The sequence below is a fragment of the Oncorhynchus clarkii genome, chromosome 29, assembly GCF_045791955.1.
Source record: "Oncorhynchus clarkii lewisi isolate Uvic-CL-2024 chromosome 29, UVic_Ocla_1.0, whole genome shotgun sequence".
Taxonomy (NCBI): domain Eukaryota; kingdom Metazoa; phylum Chordata; class Actinopteri; order Salmoniformes; family Salmonidae; genus Oncorhynchus; species Oncorhynchus clarkii.
In genome coordinates, this window is record NC_092175.1 from 3,763,912 (window position 1) to 3,783,869 (window position 19,958).

The 19,958-nt window shown below is 41.1% G+C and overlaps 1 protein-coding gene across 1 annotated transcript in view; it reads left to right on the forward strand.

Annotated features, from left to right (window-relative positions):
• LOC139388678 (early estrogen-induced gene 1 protein-like) overlaps positions 1-19,958 on the forward strand; it is a 61,802-nt gene that overhangs the window by 19,466 nt on the left and 22,378 nt on the right. The window contains exons 3-4 of the mRNA XM_071135502.1: positions 14,050-14,170; positions 16,692-16,721. Coding sequence (XP_070991603.1) covers positions 14,050-14,170; positions 16,692-16,721 — 151 coding nt within the window. The remainder of the gene's footprint in view (positions 1-14,049; positions 14,171-16,691; positions 16,722-19,958) is intronic.

Genomic DNA, 19,958 nt, shown 5'->3' on the forward strand with positions numbered 1-19,958 from the left:
ACGCTGCAGGGAACACTACAATGATCACACCCGTGTGTTGGTATGCGTTAACTCTTTAACTTGTTAACAAATTATATGTTGGATTCCTGTCTCCATCTCAACCAATAATAAAATAAAAATAATAGGATTAAGCCAGTGGCTCAGATGGAACTATCCAAGTAGTAGATACATCACCTATAAATGTTGATATTTGATTGCGTTGTCAACCAAACACAATTCAATATTACTTTTGTGATACAGTAAATAGCCTAAAGTTAGGGCTATCTTACAAACTAATGTAACAGTATTTATTAAACTTTAAAATCAACAACACATCCATGGTCACATTTTGAGGTTACTGTAACAGTAAATTGTCTTATCTAATCATAGAAAGCGTGCATGTTCATGTTCAAAGGGGCACGACAACGCCTTTTCCCCCTCATGAGACTGAAAAGATTTGGCATGGGTCCCCAGATCCTTTTACAGCTGCACCATCAAGAGCATCCTGACCGGTTGCATCACCGCCTGGTATGGCAACTGGTTGGCACCCGACCGCAAGGCGCTACATCACTGGGGCCAGGCTTCCTGCCATCCAAGACCTATATACTAGGTAGTGTCACACGAAGGCCCAAAAAATGGTCAAAGACTACAGTCACCCAAGTCATAGACTGTTCTCTCTGTTACTGCACTGCAAGCGGTGCCAGAGTGACAAGTCTGGGACCAAAAGGCTCCTTTACAGCTTCTACCCCCAAGCCACAATACTGCTGAACAATCGTACCAATATCCCCTGTATATAGCCTCGTTATTGTTATTTTATTGTGTTACTTTTAATTTTCTATTTCATTTTTTACTGTAGTTTATTTATTGAACTGTGTTGTTGGTTAAGGGCTTGTTAGTAAGCATTTCACAGTAAGGTCTACCTACACCTGTTGTATTCGGCACATGTGACAAATAATATTTGATTTTAATTTTAATTCTCCTCTCCCGTTCCCAGTCAGAACCGGCACGCTCCGATTCCAATCCCTGGGCTTATCTTTATATTCTTCATTTATTTGATTTTACCTTTATTTAACTAGGCAAGTCAGTTAAGAACAAACTCTTATTTACAATGACAGTCTACCAAAAGGCAAAACATGACCCGCCAAGCCGCACTTCTTAGTTAACAACCGCTCGCTTAACCCGGAAGCCAGCTGCACCAATGTGTCGGAGGAGACACCGTTCAACTGACGACCAGGCGCTCGGCCCGCCACAAGGAGCCGCTAGGGTGCTAGAACGCGATGAGCCAAGGAAAGCCCCCTCGGCCAAACCCTCCCCTAACACGGACGACACTGGCCAATTGTGCGGCCGGTCACGACACAGCCTGTACAACCCCAGGCTGTAGTGACACCGCAATACTACGATGCAGTGCCTTCGGCCGCTGCGACACTCATCGATATTTTACTGAAAGTCTCCCTTGATAAGAGTTCAATCAAGCAACCTTTCGGTTACTGGCCTTACGCTCTAACCACTAGGCTACCTGCCACCCCCAAGAATGGCAAAAAGTATAATTATTCAAGTGAACACAAATCCCTCCCTCTTTACTCTAGCTAGAGATATTTCAATAACAACGATATGGGTAAATTCTAAATTCAATTCAGGAAGTTAAATGAAATTGAACTACTGGCACACTATCACAGGTCCTATGATGATTAGATTACACAAGTGAAATAAGGTCAAATACATACTGTAGGGTTATAATGAACTTACCCTAGTGTTATATTTTCTCTTTATTCCCACACTCTCTATCTCTACCTTACCTGTTGCGGTCTGTCTCCGTTTTTCTCTGTGTGTGTGTGTGTGTGTGTCCTCTTCCCTTCCTAGCGCCCAGGCTGGGATCTATTGGAGTGTGTCTCTAATGAAGTAATCAATCAGCCAGCCACGTGGGTTGTTCTGCTCTGCCGTCCTGCGTGTGTGTGTGTGTGTGTGTGACTCGAGGATCACCAAAGGTTAATGAAGGGACTACTGGGAGGCAGGGAGGCTTTGAAAGGAAGTACATCAGCACCACAAAAAACACACACACAGGCATTTTCTGTAACGGTCTTCCAATTCACCCTAGCCTGGTCCTAAATCTGTGTTTGGGCTGTCTTACCAACTCCTATGGTATTACCGTGTGACAATGACAGTAGCAGTTGGCAAGAAGGCACAAACAGATCTGGTACCAGGCTATATTCAACCCAATGCGTCATAAAAAGTAGAATAGTCAGAGAATTATCCATCCTTTTCCTATGGCTATAAGTGGACTGCATCATAACCCATATGTACCCAATGTTGACTATCAACTTCTACTTGAAGACAGCTGATCGAAGAACCATACCATGTTGTTATTTCCATGGTGTGTTTACATTGAACAATGTCCAATATGTCTAGCATTTAATTACAGCGAATGGGAATATGGGGTGCAGATCAGATTTCTCATGATTTAGTTGAGTCACAGATGGCTGGTAGCCTTTGGCATGACCTTAGTTGGATAAGATTGTCATGTACCTATGTCCTGTAGTGCCCACATTGGCATTGGGCTGCAGTGCACACTGTCATAGACTGGTATACCTTCCCTCAGTCTCTGTGTGCTCTTGTGCTTTCTCTTTTGTTTTTGACTTGCTATCTCCTCTTTTGGTTTTTCCCAAACGCTCCATCTATCTAATCTCTATCTTTCCTTCCTGTCTGTGCTCTCTATCTATCCATCCTCCTGTTGTCTTCTTTGTCTCTCTTCTCTCCATCTCTCCATGTTTTGTATTAGACACAGTCTTGGCTGCCTGTGGTTCTAACTGTTCTGTGTCGGATGTCATCCATTACCGTCACTGTAACACTATATAGCACCAGAGGTTGGAGTTACAGTATGACCTAGCCTACATTATGCAACAGTCATGTGCTCCTAGGACCATGTCTTGGTCTATCAAGGCCAGTTTGCCTGACCAACCCTGGGAAGAGAACAAGACACCCACAACTAGGACCGTTACGGTGACCATATTACCACCATACCTGCGGTCAAATATTTTTTTCCGTCATCAATATACACACAATACCCCATAATGACAAAGCAAAAACAGTTTTTCATTTTTTAAAAACATTTTTGCAAATCTATTAAAAATAAGAAAACAGATATCTTATTTACATAAGTATTCAGACCCTTTACTCAGTACTTTTTTGAAGCAGCTTTGGCTGTGATTACAGCCTTGAGTCTTCTTGGGTATGACGCTACAAGCTTGGCACACCTATATTTGGGGAGTTTCTGTCATTCTTCTCTGCAGATCCTCTCAAGCTCTGTCAGATTGGATGGGGAGCGTCGCTACACAGCTATTTTCAGGTCTCTCCAGAGACGTTTAATCCAGGCTCTCGTTGGGCCACTCAAGGACATTGGGACTTGTCCCGAAGCCACTCCTGCATTGTCTTGGCTGTGTGCTTAGGGTTGTTGTCCTGTTGGAAGGTGAACCTTTGCCCCAGTCTGAGGTCCTGAGTGCTCTGGAGCAGGTTTTCATGAAGGATCTTTCTGTACTTTGCTCCGTTCATCTTTCCCTCGATCCTGACTAGCCTTCCAGTCTCTGCCGCCAAATATCAGACAGCATGAGGCTGCCACCACCATGCTTCACCGTAGGGATAGTATTGGCCAGGTGATGAGTGGTGCCTGGTATCCTCCAGACGTGATGCTTGGCATTCAGCCCAAAGAGTTCAATCTTGGTTTCATCAGACCAGAGAATCTGGTTTCTCATCATCTGAGAGTCCTTTAAGTGCCTTTTGGCAAACTCCAAGCGGCTGTCATGTGCCTTTTACTCAGGAGTGGCATCCGTCTGGCCACTCTACCATAAAGGAATGATTGGTGGAGTGCTGCAGAGATGGCATGTTCTTCTGGAAGGTTCTCCCATCAACACAGAGGAACTCTGGAGCTCTGTCAGTGTGACCATCGGGTTCTTGGTCAGTTTCCTGACAAAGACCTATGTAAAATAAATAATGCATTTATTGTGATGGTGTAGGCTATATTACATTGATTTATTAGACTTTTTAAAATGTAGATGTTCCAAAGGTCTGCATCGGTGGCTTGTAGGTCATGTGTGGAAGCCAGGAGATGCTAAATATGTTTATGTTAATTAATGGTCAATTACCGTGAGACCGGCAGTTAATTGCTTGACAATCACCGGCTGACAAAATGTAATGTCCGCCACAGCCCTACCCACAACAACAGCCTATGACAGAATCATCCACCAATGAGATTATAGGAAATTGTCAACATCCCATGAACTGAGAGCTTTGTACAAGTAATTTCCAAGTTTTAATCTTACCTCCACTTCATGTTAAACCCCATTTGCTTTAACCAAAAAATCCATGGCGGCTACAAAATGCGACATTACATGTGGCATTTTTACCCTGGCTCGAGCAATAGCCATGGAAAAAGCTTCCAACAAGCAGCTAGCTTCAGAAAAAGCTAGCGCCATTAGCCAGGAGCAAGAGGACCCGTCCCGTCCCGAGGCCCAACAACTGCCTCATCCTCTGTCTAAGACATCCTTTCTGATCTGAGATCCCAACGTACTTAACATCAAACTAAATGGCATTAACTCTAAGCTCAGTGCGATAGGTGACAACCCTGGAAAATGCCTGACATCAATAACAAGATAAGCATCAACACGGGGTGCCTGGATGAGGCAGAGGGGCAAATCATATCTGTGGAAAACTCACTGGCAGACGCCATGGAAACAATAGCATCTGCTAAAAAGAAAATAGAGCATCTGGAAGAGAAAACAGAGGACCTGGAAAATAGGGGGCGAAGGAATAACTGTGTTCTATTAAACCTGAACAAAAAAGAAGAGGGAAACATGCCACTGATCCGCTACCTGCAAGACAAGCACCGAGCACTGAGGCTCCCACCAGCAGCCAGTAAACCACTCGCCCAATCACCATAAGTTTCCTGAGATTCACCGACAAGGAACGATTCCGACATGAGGAGAAAATCAACACCATTTACAGTGGGAAATGCCAAACTCACTTTACACCAGGACATGTCAGCTGGAATACGCTGACGCGCCGAAAGTTTGACGAGGTGAAGAAACACTTCATTGACCGAGGCATCTTCAGGTGATTCAAATACCCAAACGAGTTCAGGATTCTTCACCAAGAAGCCTTGTGACACTTCAAAACTCCCGAAGAGCCAAAAAGCTTTTTGAAGAACAATCCTGGCCACTGAGAAATGGTCCAATGACTGAAAGCTATTACTGTTAATAATATTGGAGGTAAGACAACATATAGCCGCCATCCAATGACCCACCCACCCCGCTAAATTTCATTATAGCTGTCTATATTTTTTATTTTATTTTTTATTTTGGCTGTAAGAGGGACAGGCCATATAGCCTAACCTAGGCCTACTAATGTTTAAGCCTGCTTTTATTTCCCCTTATTATGTCAAGTGAGAAAATTAACCATTTCAGTCTGTTATCTTGTCCACAGAACATAGGCTAATTGGCAGACAAGGTGATCAGATACTGTCAATTTATATTACGCCTGTACCCTACTTTTTTATTTGTATTTATCATTTTCACATAGGCCTTCACCACGGATAGCCTGTCAATTACGACACGTCTACAGACCTACGGAGAGGCTCAGTGTGTCAATTTTATGCCTATGGTTATGACCGCCTTATCCTGTTGATATTTTATTTTAATAATAACAGACAACTTATCCTCTTAGGGATTTGCTCCCTCATTTCACTTTTATTTAGTCCAAATGATTATTGACTATGTCCTTTGGGGGATGTATTTGTAGGCTGGGCTATTGATTTTATTGATTTTATTTCTCCCTCTCATTCGGTTACTGTTCGATGACGTTGACTAGTACCTTAAATCTACTGGGAGAAAACATACGGATGCAGGACTCCATTCTCTTCCTAGAGGGAATCTTGCTACCAAAACTATCAGAGACCGACCAAACAGATCTCAACTCCACCTTCACTTCTGAGGAGGTTCTAGATGCAGTTATCTCCATGCCACCTAACAAGTCCCCAGGCTCAGACGAATTTCCCAGAGAGTTCTACAAAGGTTTTTGGCCCCAGCTTTGGCCCAATCCTGTGGTTCATTGCCCCTAAGCTCAATTATATGAATTAATAACTTTAGTGAAGTGGTCAGCATAGCCAAAACCTTTGTGATTTACAGAACCCTACTAACGTGGAGGGACTGTAAGAAATACCTTGGCATTTCCTCCCAAATACTCGCCTATACTGTAGTATGCAACCCAGACTTGCCAAAAGCCCTGAGCGATGAACTTTAATCTGTGGCATGCTCTAGGGACCAGGTCCTTTTCAGACCTGTTTCACCCGAACACAACTACAGTGAAATCCTTTCAAGAGCTTTGCACTGAATTCAATGTGCCAAAATCATTAAAAACATATATATCTTCAAATTAGACACGTAATTTCCTCATGTACTTCCAAGGGGAGGTTTAGAGCTCAGCTGAGTGAAGTTGAGACCCTTCTTGCTACAGCACAATCCATCAAAGGCAAAATATTCTACAGTATATCTATAGAGTCCTTTCTGAGAAAGGAGGCTCCTCCTTTACTCCTCTGAAAATAATCTGGGAAAAGGACCTTGGTCTTACTATCAGTGATGAGTTATGTGCGCCGCCCTATGTCCCAATCACAGCCGGTTGTGATACAGCCTGGATTCAAACCAGGGTGTCTGCAGTGCCACCTCTAGCACTGAGATGCAGTGTCTTAGACCGCTGTGTCATCTGTGAATGTGGAATGTGTTTTCTTTGTTGATTGAAAAGCAAGAAAACTTAATTAAACTTTTAATAGAAAAAAAAAAATCTAGGTCAGTCTCACGTTTTTTTCCCTGGTTCTGTGCTTCAGAGAATTCAGTGCCAAAAATGTGTCTACTTTGAGCAGATGTGATAGCTTCACAGTCTTGTGGCTCATGCACTCTCTCTCTCTTTCTCTCTTTTTTTCTCTCTGTCCCCTTCTAATTTCCTCTCAGGTTCCCCTATCTTTCTTTTCTTTTGTTGGGGTAGCCCAAGTCCTCTTGGGGGACGTTGGGTAAATTATGGTAAATGGGGATGGGGCGGCAGGGTAGCCTAGTGGTTAGAGCGTTGGACTAGTAACCGGAAGGTTGCAAGTTCAAACCCCAAAGCTGGCAAGGTACAAATCTGTCGTTCTGCCCCTGAACAGGCAGTTAACCCACTGTTCCTAGGCCGTCATTGAAAATAAGAATTTGTTCTTAACTGACTTGCCTAGTTAAATAAAGGTAAAAAAAAAAAAATGAGGGAGGTGGGAAAAAGCCTTATTTCTCACCAGATGTTTACTTCTGTCTCACTCATGCACTTCTTGTACTCTTCCTTTCTTTTTACTCCTATGCTTTTCTTGGACACACAGACACATTCTTTTGGCAGGTGTGTGTCTGTGTGCATGAGTGAGTGTGTGCGCACATGCGTGTGTGTCTTGGTGTCTCGGTGTGTGAGACGCCTGGTGTGTTATCATATAGGTCAAGATTAGGAATGTGCTGTAGCCGTCCTGTAAGTGGTGGGCGTGGCAGTGTTTATGTAGCATGCTTTAACACTCACTCAAGCTGCATAGCTAGCATACCTGTATAGTGTTCGTGCCAAGCCGAGTACCCTCGTCTCAAAGGAGCATAAGAAAGGAAAGAAGTTTCAGCAGACCACACCGTGACACTCCCCTGCTTTTCAGTTATGCGTTATTTCACTCACTTAATCTTTCCCTCCATCCACCACCATCTTTGTTCCATGCGAACAGAAAGATGCAGAATTGCAGAGCAATAAAACAATACATACAGTACCAGTCAAAAGTTTGGACACACTTACTCATTTAAGGGTTTTTCTTTATTTTTTACTATTTTCTACATTGTAGATGTTACTACATGACGCGTTATTTCATAGTTTTGTTGTCTTCACTATTATTCTACAATGTAGAAAACAGTAAAAATAAAGATAACCATTGAATCAGTAGGTGTGTCCAATCTTTTGACTGGTACGGTAAGTCATGGTTCTACAGTACTGTACGTACTGTGTGTATTCCAAGTTTTCTTTCATGATATCTTTCCTGTTTTCCACATTTCTAAAATCCATGGTTCTCTTACAATCACATTTGAAGATAATAGTGAGTGATTTCAATCTCTTCCATGACCCCCTTCTTCTCCCTACGTCACTTGAAAGGATTCCTTGGGGGTCTGTTCAGAAGGGTTTAATGTTACACAGTCAAAAATATTGTGTATTCTCTGTTGTGCAGAATTGCGCATCATGTCAGCGCTATTCACTGCATTTCTTTCTGCAACGTTCTGAACGGATGTTTGGGTGATGCGTGAGCACTCTATTGGATTTTCCTGATCTGCTTCCGCCCGTTATGTTTTCATCATGTTTTTCAGTCTGGCTCTGGTTACCGTTGATGGGGTCCTGGAACTCGTCTGCATTGTTAATGAGAGACTTTGTAAACAGGTCTTTCCTCTCACTTCTCTCTTTCCCTATACTCTGTATTTCTGCTTTCTCTCTCTCCCACTCTATTGCTCTCTCTGTCTCTTTCTCTCTCCTAACCACGTAAAAAATACTATAGTATACTATTGTGTAAATACTATAGTATTCACTGTAGTGCTTTTGCGGACTTTACTGTAGTTTGACTGCAGACTGCAGTATTTACTGCAGTATACTAACGTAGCCTGTGACGCGGTTAGCCCTTGTGGCTGGGACCACGGATTGTCCAGCTTGTGACTGTCTAGATCCCCGCAGCTTCATTAAATATTACTCGCAAAACACCCGTCTCAACGTCAACAGTAAAGAGGCGACTCTGGGATGCTGTCCTTCTAGGCAGAGTTCCTCTGTCCAGTGTCTCTATTCTTTTGCCCATCTTAATCTTTTCTTTTTATTGGCCAGTCTGAGATATGTTTTTTTCTCTGCCTAGAAGGCCAGCATCCCGGAGTCGCCTCTTCACTGTTGATGTTGAGACTGGTGTTTTGCGGGTACTATTTAATGAAGCTGCCAGTTGAGGATTTGTGAGGTGTCTGTTTGTCTAACTAGACATTCTAATGTACTTGTCCTCTTGCTCAGTTGTGCACTGGGGCATCCCACTCTTTCTATTCTGGTTAGAGCCAGTTTGCGCTGTTCTGTGAAGGGAGTAGTACACAGTGTTGTACGAAATCTTCAGTTTCTCAGCAATTTCTCGCATGGAATAGCCTTCATTTCTCAGAACAATACTACTGAACTACAGAACTGAAAACTGCTGTTCACAAATGCTCTCCATCCAACCTCACTGAGCTCGAGCTGTTTTGCAAGGAGGAATGGGAAAAAATGTCAGTCTCTCGATGTGCAAAAACTGATAGAGACATACCCCAAGCGACTTACAGCTGTAATCGCAGCAAAAGGTGGCGCTACAAAGTATTAACTTAAGGGGGCTGAATAATTTTGCACGCCCAATTTTTCAGTTTTTGATTTGTTAAAAAAGTTTGAAATATCCAGTAAATGTCGTTCCACTTCATGATTGTGTCCCACTTGTTGTTGATTCTTCACAAAAAAATACAGTTTTATATCTTTATGTTTGAAGCCTGAAATGTGGCAAAAGGTCGCAAAGTTCAAGGGGGCCGAATACTTTCGCAAGGCACTGTATTTAGATTTGTTTAAAAACAAATTGGTTACTACATGATTCCATATGTGTAATTTCAAAGTTTGATGTCTTCACTATTATTCTACAATGTAGAAAATTGTAAAAATAAAGAAAAACCCTTGAATGAGTAGGTGTGTCCAAACTTTTGACTGGTACTGTATGTGGACCATAGTTGGTTTTACTCGGACGTACAGAAAAACAAATACAACAACATCAACACATAACACTCAACAACAGTACTTCAAGTTCAGTTGAGATTGGTTGACTTCGATTGCGTCGGGGCACTCTCCTAACTGGACCGTCTTTCTCTTCAATGAGGCGCCATCGGACTCAGAGTTGGAGCTTCCCGAGAAATAGTATTTTTCTTCCGTGGCTCTACAGTAGTCATTGTCACAGTGTCCTTTGGCAATACAGAGACAGAGACATAGAATAGAATATTACTTTATTGTCCATCTCACAAAGGAAATTACACATTAGATAGTTTTAGGCAGGAGCACAGGGGCCCTGGAACTAACTGGGCTACTTACCAATATCGTCCTCTGGTCTCTTACTCTTAGAGCAGTAGTTGTCAAACGGTTTCTGTTCCCTTTCTACCCATGAGCTGTAAAATCCCCTCATGCGTTTTACCAGGAAGTCTATGGTCTCATGATTCTTCTTATGTACCCCTTGTGGATAGGCCAAGTACCCCCAAGGGTCCTATTACCCCTGGTTGAGAACCGCTGTCTTAGGATGTGCCCTCGCTGGCACTCTCGCTGATCTGGGACCTGCCTGGGTGAGACCCTGCTTGGCCCTCTGGTGTTCTTAGGGCCTCTGGTGTTCTCTGGGCCTGGAGCCTCCAGGGTGGCTAGAAGTGGATGATTCTACAGCTCTGCTAAGGCAGGCCTTTGGCACTACAGAGACATAGAATAGATTGGTACTTAAGTGATTTATGGACATTTATCTTTTGCTATGCTCCCAGTCCAAACTCGCACAGATACCACCAAAACACACTTTTTAGCAGGAACACAGGGTCAGCTGCCCTTAGATAATTTTAGGGGTTAAGAACTACCTTGACTACTGACTAGGCTACATACCGAGATCATCCTCATCCTCTGGTCTCTTCCTCTTAGAGGATTTTGATTTGATCTCATGTTGTTTGTGCTCCATGACCTCCAGGCTGGTTATGAAGGGAATGTTGAATCTGTCTAATTTAGAATGTGTAATTCTAGAATTGTTTCCATGGCCTGAAAAAGTTATAGTAACTGAATTTACCTCAAGATTTGAAAATACATTTTGGCTCAGTAATTCTGCTATCTCTCTTTCTAGTGTTGTGTGTTAGCTTATAACCCCTACACTCTTCCTTTCCTGAGTTAAACTATAAGTCATGGATAGCTCAAGGAGGAAGTGAAAAAGAAAGAGAAAGAGAGGAAGACAGTGAGACCGAGACAGAGAGAGACATTGATGACACATTGCCTGTAGTCTAGACCAAACAAAAGGGGAAAGATTCTCTGACTAAAAATTCTCACTTAAATGAACAGGGAACTTGTAGCACTCTGCTGACATAGGTGGAGTAGTGAAAGTTTACATTTCCTGATTTAAAAAAAAAGTGTGGCCTGTGAGCAAAAAGAAAGTATGGCCTTTGTATGGACATCCCGTTGTTGTCAAGTTTGGTTGTGTAGTACCAAATAGTCTTCTTCTCCTCCTTCTTTCATTCACTACTGTCTTTCATGACTACTGTGTGTTCCATGGTTGTCATGGCGCCATGAGGTCATCTGCTTGGGGTTTTTGTCTTGCTGGAAGATCCAATTGCGGCCAAGTTTCAGCCTCCTGGCAGAGGCAACCAGGTTTTGGGCTAAAACGTTTATCCTACTGGATAAAGTTCATGATGCCATTGACGTTAACAAGAGATATAATAGCTCCATAACATCAAAGCTGCACCACCATATTGTATAGTAGGTATGTTTTTTTCCCCAGCATATGATGCCTCTTTTCGATGCCCAACCCACCACTGGTGTGCGTGGCCAAAGAGTTCTAATTTCATGTCACCTGACAACAGCATCAAATCAAACTTTATTTGTCACATGCGCCATATACAACATGTTTAGACCTTATTGTGAATTGCTTACTTATAAGCCCTTAACCAACAGTGCAGTTCAAGAAGAGTTAAACTAAAGTAAAAAATAATAAAAAGTAACACAATAACAAGGCAGGGGGCACCGGTACCGAGTCAGTGTGCGGGGGTACAGGTTAAAGGTAATTTGTACATGTAGGTAGGGGTGAAGTGTAGGTAGGGGGGGGGGGTCAATGTAATATATATGTAATATACAATTTTATTAATTGTTCAGCAGTCTTATGGCTTGAGGGAGCCTTTTGGTCCTAGACTTGGCGCTCCGGTACCGCTTGCCTTAACGGTAGCAGAGAAAACAATTTATGACTTGGGTGACAAGAGTCTCTGACAATTTTATGGGCTTTCCTCTGACACCGCCTATTGTATAGGTCCTGGATGGCAGGAAGCTTGTTGTACTGGGCCATACGCACTACCCTCTGTAGCGCCTTACGGTCAGATGCCGAGCAGTTGCCATACTAGGCGGTGATGCAGATCAGATGCTCTCGATAGTGCAGCTGTAGAACCTTTTGAGAATCTGGGGACCCATGCCAAATATTTCAGTCTCCTGAGAGGGAAAAGGTTTTGTTGTGCACTCATCACGACGGTCTTGGTGTGTTTGGACCATGATAGATTGTTGATGATGTGGACACCAAGGAACTTGAAATACTCGACCCGGTCCACCACAGCCACGTTGATGTTAATGGGGGCCTGTTCGGCTCGCATTTTCCTGTAGTTCACGATAATCTCCTTTGTCTTGCTCACATTGAGGGAGAGGTTGTTGACCTGGCACCACACTGCCAGTCCAGGATCCTGTTGCAGAGGGAGGTGTTTAGTCCCAGGGTCCTTAGCTTAGTGTTGAGCTTCGTGGGCCCTATGGTGTTGAACGCTGAGCTGTAGTCAATGAACAGCATTCTCACATAGGTGTTCCTTTTGTCCAGGTGGGAAAGGGCAGTGTGGAGTGTGATTGAGTTTGCATCATCTGTGGATCTGTTGGGACGGTATGCAAATTGGAGTGGGTCTTGGGTATCCGGGAGGATGCTGTTGATGTGAGCCATGACCAGCCTTTCAAAGCACTTCATGGCTACCAATGTGAGTGCTACAGGGCGGTAATCATTTAGGCAGGTTACCTTTGCTTCTTTGGGCACAGACTCACAGACTCAGTCAGGGAGAGGTTGAAAATGTCAGTGAAGACACTTGCCAGTTGGTTCGCACATGCTTTTAATACACGTCCTGGTAATCCATCTGGCCCCGCGGCTTTGTGAATGTTGACCTGTTTAAAGGTGTTCCTCACATCGGCTCCCGAGAGCATTATCACACAGTCATCCGTAACAACTTGCAAGCTTCAGTGTTGCTTGCCTCGAAGCGAGCATAAAAGGCATTTCGCTCGATCAATCATAATCACTAGTTAACTACACATGGTTGATGATATTACTAGATATTATCTAGCGTGTCCTGCGTTGCATATAATCTGACTGAGCATACAAGTATCTAAGTATCTGACTGAGCGACGGTAGGCAGAAGCAGGCACGTAAACATTCAATCAAACAGCACTTTCGTGTGTTTTGCCAGCAGCTCTTCGTTGTGCGTCAAGCATTGCGCTGTTTATGACTTCAAGCCTATCAACTCCCGAGATGAGGCTGGTGTTACCGAAGTGAAATGGCTAGCTAGTTAGCGTGCGCTAATAGCGTTTCAAACGTCACTCGCTCTGAGCCTGTGGTTGTTTCCCTTGCTCTGCATGGGTAACGCTGCTTCGATGGTGGCTGTTGTCATTGTGTTGCTGGTTCGAGCCCAGGGAGGAGCGAGGAGAGGGACGGAAGCTATACTGTTACACTGGCAATACTAAAGTGCCTATAAGAACATCCAATAGTCAAAGGTTAATGAAATACAAATGGTAGAGAGGGAAATAGTCCTATAATTCCTATAATAACTACAACCTGAAACAACTTACCTGGAAATATTGAAGACTCATGTTAAAAGGAACCACCAGCTTTCTTATGTTCTCATGTTCTGAGCAAGGAACTGAAACGTTAGCTTTCTTACATAGCACATATTGGACTTTCACTTTCTTCTCCAACACTTTGTTTTTGCATTATATAAACCAAATTGAAGAAGTTTCATTACTTACTTGATGCTAAATTGATTTTAATTATGTATTATAATAAGTTAAAATAAGTGTTCATTCAGTATTGTTCTAATTGTCATTATTACAAATAAAAAAATTGGCCGATTAATCGGTATCGGATTTTTTGGTCCTCCAATAATCGTTAGCGGTATCGGCGTTGAAAAATCATAATCGGTCGACCTCTAATGAGGATAATGATTGATGATGATGATCGTGATGATGATCTCTGTCTGTTTATAGGGAGGAGGTTCAGCAGAACTGTGTTCGTTGGAAAAAGAAGTTCTCCTTCGTCTGTAAAATGAGTGCCAATCCTACCACTGGAGTCCTGGACCGATGCATCTGCAGGGTTTCTGTACGCAAGGTAACTACATCTCCCATCAACCCATGCTCTAGTCATTTACCCTGCAAAATAATGGTACTGTCCATTCTGTAGTGTTTTAACCTGCCAAAAAGTGGTACTATCAATTGTCTAGTGTTTTACCATACCAAATAATGGTATCGTGTAGACAACATTGAGGAGATATTTTCCTAGTGCAAAACAGCAGTGAGAAAATGTTATGCTTATTTTGGGCAACTTTTACTTATTGCGTAAGCTTTTTTGCCCAGGCTCTCTCTGTCTCAAAAGTGCTGCGTAGTTACATTATTAACCTGTTATAAGAAAATGAATCTGTAGTTACTTGGGTATTAAGCATACCTTGTTAATGGAAGCCTCTCCCTTACTTTTTATCTCCAACTCTGATGTAAATGAGACGTTCCCAGACTTTTCACACACCTACTACACACTAGATCAACTTTGACAGGTGTTTTTCAATGTATTTTTTGCAGTCAGCGTAGAAGTTCTATGGACCCTTTTATATTTGTTGTTGTTTACTTTACGCTCTTATTAGCGACAATGCTAGCTACAGTACATTTGACTCATTTAGCAGACGCTCTTATTAGCGACAATGCTAGCTACAGTACATTTGACTCATTTAGCAGACGCTCTTATTAGCGACAATGCTAGCTACAGTACATTTGACTCATTTAGCAGACGCTCTTATTAGCGACAATGCTAGCTACAGTACATTTGACTCATTTAGCAGACGCTCTTATTAGCGACAATGCTAGCTACAGTACATTTGACTCATTTAGCAGACGCTCTTATTAGCGACAATGCTAGCTACAGTACATTTGACTCATTTAGCAGACGCTCTTATTAGCGACAATGCTAGCTACAGTACATTTGACTCATTTAGCAGACGCTCTTATTAGCGACAATGCTAGCTACAGTACATTTGACTCATTTAGCAGACGCTCTTATTAGCGACAATGCTAGCTACAGTACATTTGACTCATTTAGCAGACGCTCTTATTAGCGACAATGCTAGCTACAGTACATTTGACTCATTTAGCAGACGCTCTTATTAGCGACAATGCTAGCTACAGTACATTTGACTCATTTAGCAGACGCTCTTATTAGCGACAATGCTAGCTACAGTACATTTGACTCATTTAGCAGACGCTCTTATTAGCGACAATGCTAGCTACAGTACATTTGACTCATTTAGCAGACGCTCTTATTAGCGACAATGCTAGCTACAGTACATTTGACTCATTTAGCAGACGCTCTTATTAGCGACAATGCTAGCTACAGTACATTTGACTCATTTAGCAGACGCTCTTATTAGCGACAATGCTAGCTACAGTACATTTGACTCATTTAGCAGACGCTCTTATTAGCGACAATGCTAGCTACAGTACATTTGACTCATTTAGCAGACGCTCTTATTAGCGACAATGCTAGCTACAGTACATTTGACTCATTTAGCAGACGCTCTTATTAGCGACAATGCTAGCTACAGTACATTTGACTCATTTAGCAGACGCTCTTATTAGCGACAATGCTAGCTACAGTACATTTGACTCATTTAGCAGACGCTCTTATTAGCGACAATGCTAGCTACAGTACATTTGACTCATTTAGCAGACGCTCTTATTAGCGACAATGCTAGCTACAGTACATTTGACTCATTTAGCAGACGCTCTTATTAGCGACAATGCTAGCTACACTACATTTGACTCATTTAGCAGACGCTCTTATTAGCGACAATGCTAGCTACAGTACATTTGACTCATTTAGCAGACGCTCTTATTAGCGACAATGCTAGCTACAGTACATTTGACTCATTTAGCAGACGCTCTTATTAGCGACAATGCTAGCTACAGTACATTTACAGTAGTGAGTGCATACAGTTACATACTTTTTTTATACTGGTCCCCCAAACCCACAACCCTGGTGTTGCAAGTGCCTTTCTCTACCAACTGAGCTACACGGGATCTACTGTACTGTACTCCTTCCTCCCTGTGGTGTTACCATGGTATCAGCAAATATGAGGATTGAGAAATGTGACTCTACCTTTATTGTATCAGTAATGACTGATTGGAGATCAGGGTGTGGCTAGAATCACACAGCTCAGTATCTGGTACTATGACATGGAGTCCTCAGAACTCAGATCAGTTCATCTGTAGGGAGTGGGGACACTAATGTAATGCATGTAAACTGTTGTTAGCGTCTCAGCTATGCACTCTGTGGTTTTATAAGGCACCTTTTCTTCTAGTGTAGCATACAAGTGCCCACTGTTAAAACCACATTCTGTAAGATTATTCAGAATGAAAAGATTAACACGATCGTTTATAATCAAACTTTTCAAGTGGTTCCTTCCTTTAATTTGTTTAGTCTCCTGGTGTTTGAATGCACTTCAAATATGAATCCTAGCCACTTAATGTCATATGCTGTAGAATAGACTATAGAAGGAAAAGAAAGTGTGTTTCTTCTGAAAGTGTCGGCAGCACACATGAGTTTGTGCTTCAGGTATTTAATCTGCTTCTTCTTGTCATTGCAGGAGCTTAAAGGAGGAAAGGCGTTTTCAAAGGTATGAAGACAAAACAAAAAAAATGTTGCCATCTAATTTTTCAGCATACCTCCGCTACTTTATCTTTAGCGGGTAGATCCGCTTTAACATTGCTGATAGATTGTGGCTTCCATCAATGTTATTGTCTACATCATTTCCAATACCCCATATATATTTTTTGTAAATATACGGTACCAGTCAAGTTTTGACACACCTACTCATTCCATGTTTTTTTTTTTTTACTATTTTCTACATTGTAGAATAATAATGAAGACATCAAAACTATGAAATAACACATATGGAATCATGTAATTTGCAATTTATATAGTTTTTTTCCCCCATTTTTAATCCCAGGCCCAAGTCCCCGCTGGAGGCCTTTTGCCTTTTGGTAGGTCGTCATTGTAAATAAAAATGTGTTCTTAACTGGCTTAGTTAAACAAAGGTTAAATACAAAATAAAATAAATAAAAAAACAAATGAAAATATATTTTAGATTTGAGATTCTTCAAAGTAGCCACCCTTTGCATTGATGACGGCTTTGCACACTCTTTGCATTCTCTCAACCAGCTTCACCTGGAATGCTTTTCCAACAGTCTTTAAGGAGTTCCCACATATATTTTGATTTGTTTAACACTTTTTTTGGTTACTACATTATTCCATATGTGTTATTTCATAGTTTTGATGTCTTCACTATTATTCTACAATGTAGAAAATAATAAAATAAAGAAAAACCCTTGAACGAGTAGGTGTTCCAGGCTTTTGATTGGGTTTTCCCCTAACCCTACCACCCCTCCCCTAATTGGAGTAAACAAATGGACAACAACGCTTAGGCTTCTACTTCCAGTTCATACATACTATATACATTTTATGGACGCAGTATATTTTACAATGGTTATCTTATTATTTTTAGTTCCCCCCTTCAGCTCCACTCAGCACTCCCATCTATCTATTTTTATTTATATTTGCATTATATTTTTCAACACTACTGTGATGTTTCACAAAACTTCACAGAAGTTTAACAAACATTTTCTAAAGATTGTAAATTAATGATAAACATTGTTATATAATTGATCGATTGACTATGACTTTTTAAATCACCCAGCAGTGCTATTTGCAGAGTTAGCTCCAGGTAAATGTTACAATTCTTCAGCCATTCCTGAACCTGCGACCAAAAACAAGCTACATATGGACAGTACCAAAACAAATTATCTAATGATTCTGTCTCTTCGCAGCAAAATCTGCAACGCTGGGATGGTTGTATCCCCCATATATATATATATATATATTCTATTGGTTGCAAGAATTTTGTATAATAATTTAAACTGAAAGGTTTTGAATACAGCATTGTCAGTTCATAAACCATGTCCCATGGAATTGGTACATCGAAAATCTCTTCCCAACTATTTTGTAATCTATATGGCACAGCTGTCAATTTTTTGGTCCTTAAATGAAACTGGTATACTTATCTATTTGACACAACTTTCTTTTACCAATTTTGGTATTTAATGCAGGGTCGACAGGCAAGTTCCTTACTTTTCCCCCGTCCACTTGCCTCTCTTTTGTGCTAAAGGCACAATTAGTTGGTTGTAATTTGGGTAGAGCAGACATTTCCGTTTTGTTAGCTGCACTGCACTCCACCAGTCCTATTTATTTATAATTTACAAAGATTATACAATTTCATTTTGAATTAAAAATATATATATTTATATACAGTGCCTTGCGAAAGTATTCGGCCCCCTTGAACTTTGCGACCTTTTGCCACATTTCAGGCTTCAAACATAAAGATATAAAACTGTATTTTTTTGTGAAGAATCAACAACAAGTGGGACACAATCATGAAGTGGAACGACATTTATTGGATATTTCAAACTTTTTTAACAAATCAAAAACTGAAAAATTGGGCGTGCAAAATTATTCAGCCCCTTTACTTTCAGTGCAGCAAACTCTCTCCAGAAGTTCAGTGAGGATCTCTGAATGATCCAATGTTGACCTAAATGACTAATGATGATAAATACAATCCACCTGTGTGTAATCAAGTCTCCGTATAAATGCACCTGTATATATATATACATTTGTATATTTGAGTTTAACCATCATAGTTGTTGTAACATTTGTTCTGTCTTTTCTGGTGGGTTAAACTGAAACTTTTAATTTTTTGCTCATATAATTACAAAAAACTGTTCGCTAGGTGTAAGCAAAGCCATAAGCAAATAGGTAAACTGTTATATGACTAAAGAGTTATTCGGGGTGAGATTTCTACAAATAGACAGGTATTTTCCTTTCTATGGTAGCAAGATCTTATCTATTTTTGCTAATTTTCTATTAAAATGTATTGTAGTGAGATTATTTATTTATTTCGGGATATGAATACCGAGTATGTCCACTTCACCGTCAGACCATTTTATTGGTAAACAGAAATGTAAAAGTTGCATTTTTTTGTGATCCAAAATGTAAAATAGTTCACTGATCATAATTTGGTTGTCGTCCAGAGAGGATAGAAAAATGATCTAGATCCTCTATGAAGCTGTGGAGGGATCTAAATTGTGGATTTAAAAGAAAACATGAATCATCAGTGTACAATGACACCTTTGTTTTTAAGCCCTGGATTTGTAGCCTGTTGATATTATTGTTGGATCTGATTTTACTATACACAACTTAAACCCATTGTGTAAGAGTTTCTCCCAAATTGAAATATTCCTGGCATTTATATATGAATTCCAGTCGTACTTTATCAAAAGCCTTTTCAGTCAGCTATGATTTCCCAGATTTGTCATAGTGTTCTATTGTTTCCAGTGCTTGTCTTATTATTATTATCTCCAATGTATCATCCATGTCTGATTAGGATGAATGATATCCGACAATACCTTTTTAATTCTATTTAAATATCCTCCCTCTCTCACTTTGCTTGAGTTTTTGCATCACAACACTGACATGTAAGGGGCCTCAAATGTTTTAAATGGACTGGATCTTTATATGTACCACTTGGGTCCTGTTTCATTAATAATTATATCAGACCTTATTGAATGTCTTATGATCTACCTTTTTTATAAGACTGGTTAAAACATGCTAATAATTGTCCTGTGAGTACATCAAAAAAGGTTTGGTATACCTTAACTGGTATGTCATCCAGCCCTAGAGTTGTCCCAGACTTAATGTCTTCATTTGCATCCAGTTCCTCCTCTGTAATTTGGCCTTCACATGAGTCTTTCCGTACAACTGTTCATTTTACATTATTAATAGCAACAACAAAAAACTTGTA